Source organism: Caretta caretta, chromosome 22 (genome assembly GCF_965140235.1).
Source record: "Caretta caretta isolate rCarCar2 chromosome 22, rCarCar1.hap1, whole genome shotgun sequence".
Lineage (NCBI taxonomy): Eukaryota > Metazoa > Chordata > Testudines > Cheloniidae > Caretta > Caretta caretta.
This window is the reverse complement of record NC_134227.1, coordinates 11,273,142-11,280,604: the sequence shown is the minus strand read 5'-3', so window position 1 is coordinate 11,280,604 and position 7,463 is coordinate 11,273,142. Positions and strand designations below refer to the sequence as shown.

General features: G+C 54.1%; 1 protein-coding gene across 4 annotated transcripts in view; it reads right to left on the bottom strand.

Moving 5' to 3' along the window:
- Positions 1-2,157: 2,157 nt before the first annotated feature.
- ST14 (ST14 transmembrane serine protease matriptase) overlaps positions 2,158-7,463 on the bottom strand; it is a 62,113-nt gene continuing 56,807 nt past the window's right edge. For all 4 annotated transcript variants that reach the window (XM_075122276.1, XM_048827559.2, XM_048827566.2 and 1 more), the window contains 3 exons: positions 6,900-7,174; positions 6,088-6,224; positions 2,158-5,135 (listed from right to left, as the gene is read on the bottom strand). In XM_075122276.1, coding sequence (XP_074978377.1) covers positions 4,974-5,135; positions 6,088-6,224; positions 6,900-7,174 — 574 coding nt within the window. In that variant the 3' untranslated portion in view covers positions 2,158-4,973. The remainder of the gene's footprint in view (positions 5,136-6,087; positions 6,225-6,899; positions 7,175-7,463) is intronic.

Here is a 7,463-nt window from a genome sequence, read left to right as displayed (position 1 = left end):
CAGGAGAGAGCGTGGTCTAGTGGATGGAGCATTGGCACTAGAATCAGGAAACCTTGGCTCTATTTCCACCTCCGTCTCTTCCCCTGCCTGTGCCCCATTTCCCACCCTCTGCCTCATCTATTTGGACGGGATGCTACCTGGGGCAGAGTCTCTCTCTCACTGGGTTTGTACAGCATCGAGCACAATAGAGCCCTGACCTGGGCTGGGGCCTGTGGAGGTTACTGGAATGCCAAAAATGCCCTCCACCACCACGTAGGGATCCAGCCTCCTCTTTCTTTGCCCGCCCTTTGGAGCGAGCCACACACATTCCAACCTGGAGGGAGCCTCCGGGCCTGAGCCCCCTCAGGAGATAGGATGTGGGTTCCATTTACCTGAGCTGAGAGTCTGACAAGCAGCCCCGTGGTCCCAACCTGGGAGCAAGTGAAGATCCAGACAGGTCAAGTCCTGCAGGGAGGGAGGAGGTTGGTGTTAGGGTATAGGATAGGCCTGGTGCACGGGGAGCAAGTGGCACTGCCCTGACAACCTGCATCCAATTTGCTCCCGTCACAGATCAAGGCCCTTCTAGGAGGTCCTTTTTCTGCACCAGCCCATTCCGTGCCCATGAGTGCAGAATTCCAGGCATCCCCTTCAAACAGCCAGTTCACATCACCAAGCCTTCCTGCTGCATTCCTTACGCTGCCATCGGTGACCGAGCCAGCCTTTGGCAAGGCCCATGTCACGTGCAGCAAGCTAAGGCTCTTTCCTACAGAGCATCCCGCCTTCCGGCATGGGAAGGGATGGTGATCACAGGGCTAACAGGTACATGCTCCACAGAGCACACTAGGCAGCCAGCCGAATCCCGGGATCCGGTGGCCCTGAGCTTGGGCGAGGCCCGGTCTGGAGTCAAGTTTTATGGCTGATGTCATCCCCACAGTGGGCCGAAGCCCAGGTCTGTGCAGCCCCAACGTCAACGTTTGAATTTCCGACTTAACTCTGTGACTTGGGGCCAGCTCTTCTCAGGATGCTCCTACAGCCCACGAGGTCACTAGCTAACCCTCCTTCCTCTCCCCAGGCCCAGGATCAGAGGTGTGCCTTGAGCAGGGATCTCACAAAGCTGCCGCTGCCATGTAGGCAGCTCCCAGGGAGCAACGTGTAGCGAGGTGGAGGACAAGCCATGGGGTTGTTTCAATGCCTCGTGACGGGCAGATTTGGGAAAGTGAAAACCCCGCTTCCTGAGAGGATAAGTACAAATCGCCATCCCGCTGCACTGCGTGGAGAGCAGAGGCCGCCAGGGGCCGATACCAGATAGAGATTCGTAGGGTTACTCACCCTCCTGTGGCTCAGCCGTCATCCGCTGCAGTTGGCTTCCTTCCGAGGCTCAGCCCAAGGGGCTGCTGCAACAAGGTTGGCTGGCTATTGGCGTCCTCTGGAGCTCTCTGCAAGCCTCTCTCTCCAGCTGCGCAGCTCCCTACACCCAGCATCTATCTGACGTACGTACCTAGCCCCCCTCCCCAGAGTATCCGAGCACCGCATGATCTGTAACGCAGTGACCCTCGCAACACTCTGAGAGATAGGACAGGGCGACAACCCCATTTTACAGATGGGAAACTGAGGCACAGAGCGATTAAGTGACTTCACATAGGAAATTTGTGGCAGAGCAGGGACTTCAACCCAGGTCTTCAGTCAGCGCCCGAACCACTGGACCATGCTTCCTCTCTAGACCCTCGTCAATATTAGGTTACCAGATCTTGTCTGATATTCTGCCACCCATTTCCTGCACAATCTTTGAATCACAGAATCCTAGAAGATTAGGGTTGGAAGAGACCTCAGGAGGTCATCTAGTCCAATCCCCCACAAGGCAGGACCAACCCCAACTAAATCATCCCAGCCAGGGCTTTGTCAAGCCAGGCCTTAAAAACCTCTAAGGATGGAGATTCCACCACCTTCCTAGGGAACCCATTCCAGTGCTTCACCACCCTCCTAGTGAAATAGTGTTTCCTAATATCCAACCGAGACCGCCACCACTGCAACTTGGGTCAAGTCACCTTTCTGCGCCTCAGTTTCCCCAGCTGTGAAATAGGCACAACAATCCGTCCCTCACAGAGGGCCTTGAGATCAGTTCAGCGAGGTGTACGAAGTGCTCCAAGACCTCTCGGTACAGCAATAAAGAATGAAATGTTCAGAGTAATACAAAAATCCCCAGTTTAATACAGGTTTTCTCCAAGCCTCTCCATTTCATTCAGATCTTTACAAAAAAAGTGACTTTACAACAAAGAAGTGCGGAAGGAGGTTAAACTGAGCAGGAAGGGCCTGCTTTCATCCTTCCAACATATGTACAATACTACCGTAGGGAGCAATATATACAGAAGAAAACCGGATCAAAATCAGCACATTTGAAATCATTTTGCAACATTCCTTTTTAAAAAACAGATTAAAAAGCCATCAGGCGCCGCCTCTTAACCCAGCCTGGCTCGTGCCAGGGACCAGGGGCAGGCAGAGACATTTCCTAAAACGGCAACACTCTCTTTAGGGCTGCGGCAAGCTGTTCAAACGAGCAAATGATTTTACACGTTTATCAGCTCCCCTCTGTCCTGGCAGATTGCTGCCTGATCCTGCAACGAGCAGGGTGCCAGTGATTCCAGGATCAGGGCCCAGCACTGGCAAGAAAAGGGAAGTACCAAAGATTCATGGAGGAACCACCTCACCGGTACCTACAAGTCCCTACTCCCACCTTGTCCCCATAGCAACGCTAGCCAATCACAAAATAACTTCTATTACATCACCACTACACATACACACAGAGCAGGGCTTGCAGTCATGTTCCCAAGCAGCCAGAAGTCTCCTATTGGGGCTCCGAGTCCATACCCTGCCTACGTCCTGCTCAAAGGCATTACAGAGTCTGGGTCTGACGCTGCAGCCATTATCATTCCCAATATTCCCACTGGTCCATATAAGGGCTACAGGGTCAGCCCTGTGCTCAGGATCTCAACGCACTGCCTGGGGGCCTACTTTGGGGTACCCTGAAGAGCAGCCTCCGTGTGACCCTTCGTCTCCACAATCTCACATGGCACTTAAGGCTTCAGCCTGCCGCAAGGACTAAAGAACCAGCTAAAGGACTGAGGCGCTCGTGTCCCACAGACGGGCGGTGGGGTTTCACAGACAGCTAACGAGGTCACACTTCCCTTCTTACAGTTAAGGCACATTGTGGCAATGCCAATCTGACCCGTAAACAGGTCAGAAGATAGATAATGCGTACACACACACCATACACACGCACAGGCTCTCCAGTAGCTACATTTAAACCATTCTTGTGAAAAGCAGGCGGACAAGGGGGGAGCAAAGTTTAGCCCGCAACTCAATAGCGACTGGCCCATCTGGAATTCTGCAATGTGACCCCCCAGAGGCCCCTCAACAGAGGCTAGATGCATTTCCTTGTGGGTTTGCGTGACGAACCTTGCAGAGGGACTACAAGTCCCAGAAGGTAGTGGATCTGAGCAGTGTGCTGAGACCGGTGGGCCAAACCTCTGTGTTTAAACTTAGGCACAACCCACCTCAAAAGGAGATGGAGGCTCTGTAGATCCATCCCCTGACATGCTAGATCCCCTAGTGTGCATGGTACACAAACCTAGCTCTCAGCAAGCAGGGTCAGCTGCTGGCACTCAGTAACGGTCCAGTGAGAACAGACGGACTGACTGAACGGCAGCCACCCCAGCACAAACAGCGCCCTGGCTAGGCCGAGCTGACTGCCACGTGCTATCTCAACCGCCCTGCGCGTGAGAATAGCTGTCTTGCACCAGGGGGACTTCCCAGTCATCTCCTCCCTGACTCAGCTCTCAGGATCCAAGCAGGGTGTCGCCAACCACCTCCGCTTTGCTCCAAAACAAGCAGATCAAAACCACTCTTGTGAGGAAAGATTCATTTGAAGCATCACTATCACCTCCATCACTCCCCTGCAGTGGGCAGCAGTAAGCCTTCCCTGCCATGCAGAGCCTGGCATTCGTTGCACTGACATAAGGAAAGGATCTAAGAGCAGGACGAGCTGTCCCGTCCCAGAACCACCGCCAGGCCAGAGGCAGAGTGCAGCAGCTCAGGGCGGGAGAAGGGAGCGGGTCCAACAGAGCCTGGATTTTCCATCATTGACAGATCAGGGGAGATTTTACCTCTAGATATTCAACCTCTCATTTAAGTGTTTTACTGGAGTCAAGGAGAGGAGTTTTTTGGGGGTCATTCAATGGTAGGCAACCAATACAGACTGCTAACCTGCCCCGTGCAGCACTATCGGGGGCAACTGGAGATCCTCAACAATTAAACCTGCTCCGAAAACAAGAATCAAAAACACAGTTAAAAAAATGGGTATTTAAAAGCCCATCTGAACGGGAACTAGATGGTTGCCAGGGCCAGAGCAGGGGGTTGAATGGGCAGTCCCTCGTCATTCATCAAAAAACAGCTCTGCCATCACCTGCCAAACACTGGGCAGTTCTGGGGAAACACACACACACACAGCCCCACTTTAAATACGGACAAGCGTGTCCTTTGTGCAGCACCCCCCGGTGGCTGCTGCAGCCCTATCCCTCTGGACTAGGATGAGCAGGGGGTTCTCCCCGCTCCCTCCACAATGTGCGCCCGCCCGTCACAGTTCATGCTGAGGTGAGATGGGAGGAGGATTCCTATGCTCTCCCTTTGTAGGTTCCTGCTCACCAGAGGTAGGGGTTAAGTTCACATTAGAGGCAGCTCCCTGAAGGAGGAGGGGAGGGAATACAGGGAAGGATACAAGCTGCCCACTTCTCAACCCCATGCCTTCGAACAGGCCAGGCGTCCCGCTGGTCCAGTCCCATGGGGGAGGGGAGGAAATCACACACACACACACACAATTCCCTTCACATCAGCTGGGAGTGTCTTCAACCACCGGCTTGAAAGAGACCCAGAGCGGAACGTGAGAGGCGCCGCCCACCCTGTGTGTCCATCCGGATCAAGAGCCCCTTGCTGGAGCCCTCCTAGAGACTGGTGTGCTGCTTGATCCAGTCCCGCAGCTTGGATACCCGAGTGTAGACTCCCGGCTTGTTCCGCTGGGCGCAGCCGTCTCCCCAGCTGACCACACCGGCCAGAAACAGCCTGTTGTTGCTCTCCACGCTAACCAACGGCCCGCCTGAGTCCCCCTGCACGGAAACGGAACCACAGGTGAAAAAACAGGCTAATCCCCTCTCACCTTGGGCTCTTCCTCCATTTAGAGCATCTGCCTGTGCCCACATACAGTGATTAACCAAATGAAGGAATTCGTAAGGGACGTGGAATGTTTCTAGAAGTTATGTCCACTGGTCATTTGCACCCGAGTGTGTTTAGAGGTGGGGTAGGAGGTATGAGGGTGATCAACCGTCACTGTAAGTTAATGAAATTTTCACATGGGAATTTTCTAGGTGGTTTATTTTTTTCACCTAAAAAGACCTCGCAGGAGTCTCTGAAGCTCCTTGATGTTTGCATTAACTTCCTCTTTCAACTTCTCCCCTCCCTTGGTGACCTTGACGGTATTTAGGGAACGGGAGTCCCGTCTTCCAGCGAATTTCACGCTGGTGAATAGAACCGTCTTAGCAACCTGTTATGCAGGCAGCAGCACTGAGCGCCTTCTCAGCCCTGATCTTGGCTCCTTGGCTGAGGCAGGAGAGTCCAGCCTCAGGGCTCATTGAGTCCTTGGCCTCTCTGCAGGAGACCACGGCTCCGGGCAGGTAGGCCAGAGGAATCAGGCAAACGGCTATCAGCTAGCAACAGCTTCCCAGCACCAGTGAGCCAGGGACGGATGAGAACCGACAAGGAAATGGCGGTGACCCATGTTTTGAAATCTGGATCCAGAGCCAAAGAGCACCTCCCACACACACCTCCCCGCCCAAGGACAGGGTGTTACAGAAGAACATCAGCGATTCCCATTGATTAACAGTAAGGAAATAAAATCTCCCCTCGGAGAGAGACTGCCTATGTATCCAGAATACACAAGGGCTGACGGAGATACGAAGTAAGCCGCCGTGCTGGACCCAGCTTGCTAAGAAAGGGCTACCCCCACTTCCCAGGGTTTCAGCACAATTTGGTTAAATCCCTTCCAAACCCAGAGGCTCCTACCTGGCAGGCATCAATACCCCCGGTCAGGATCCCCACACAAATCATGCGCGACGTTATCTGGTCAGTCAGCAGCGTGTTGCACATGGTCTGGTTAATCACCCGAATCGCCGCCTTCTGCAGGATGGTGGCACCAATACCTACAAGGACCAGAGGGGAGAGCTGCATTAAAGATGGGAGTCCCCTCCGTGCCTAAAGCGTCTGGGGTGGAGAGCACATGCCCCAACTCCTAATCCTCAGCGCCCTGAGGGTTACGAGCGGACAAGTGCTCTCCTCACCAACATGCTCCCTTCACGAGTTCCCCCAAAGTGAGGCCCCTGCCTCCCATCCCCAATTCCAGCCATCAGAACCCAGCTGTGCCCCAGAGACACCTCCCTTCCCATCAGATTCAATCCCACCACTGACTGCCAGCCACGCCCTGACCTCTCCCCACCGCTGCATTGCAGGCTCCTGATGGGAGCCCACTTCCTCCCAGCAAGAGGATCCAAAACCAGCTACAATGGCTGGGGGCAGCATGTGCGGAACAGGCTGAGGGGGAAGTCTGGCAGCAGACTCAGGACTCACTCCAGACAGTCCCAAAACACCCTCTCTCTCAGCTGCTGGAAACATGCCTTCATTCTCAGCACAGGGCCCCTCCAATGGCGGCCTATGGGTTAAATGAGTTTCCAATGAGGTGAGGAACTACCAAGACCTGCAGGTTCTCCCCCTCCCCACTCGAGCTACGCGCTGATCAGCCAAGTGGCATCCGGTGCACCCAGAGCAAATACAGGCATCCAGCCCCACCTCCCTCACCCCTTCCCAGGTGACCCCCTCACCTCCTTCCGAGGTGGCCCCCCACCCGGTCACCCAGATTTCCTTGCCAGCAGGGAAGTCATGGGTGGCATCGGGCAGGCAGACGGGCCGGACGGTGGTGGTGAAGTTGACGGGACTCTGCAGCTCCAGCACAGCGATGTCGTAGTCGTAGGTGAAGTCATTGAATTGGGGGTTGGTGATGATGCGCTTGATGCTCCGCTCTTGCACCATCTTGTTAGTCCGGTCACTCTGGTCGTGAAGCCCGAGAAAGGCCGTCCACAGCTTGGGGTCCGAGTACCTGCACAGAGACATGCCACAGGGTGACACGGGGCAAAACCAGAGACGGGTCTAGGGCTGGGATCGGACTGGGTAAAAAAGTTTTCCATCGAATTTTTTTTTTTTGTAAAGAACAGAAAATTGGGTTTTCAACTAATCGCGTTTCCATAAAATGGAGTTTGCTTTCCATGGAAACGTCTGGTTTCTGGTCAAACAAACAAGTGCCTGAAAACTGAATTAGGACTCTTTGGGCTATCCTGTCACGACGCCTCATGGGAGCGGTAGTTCAGGTACCTCATGCCCTCATTCTC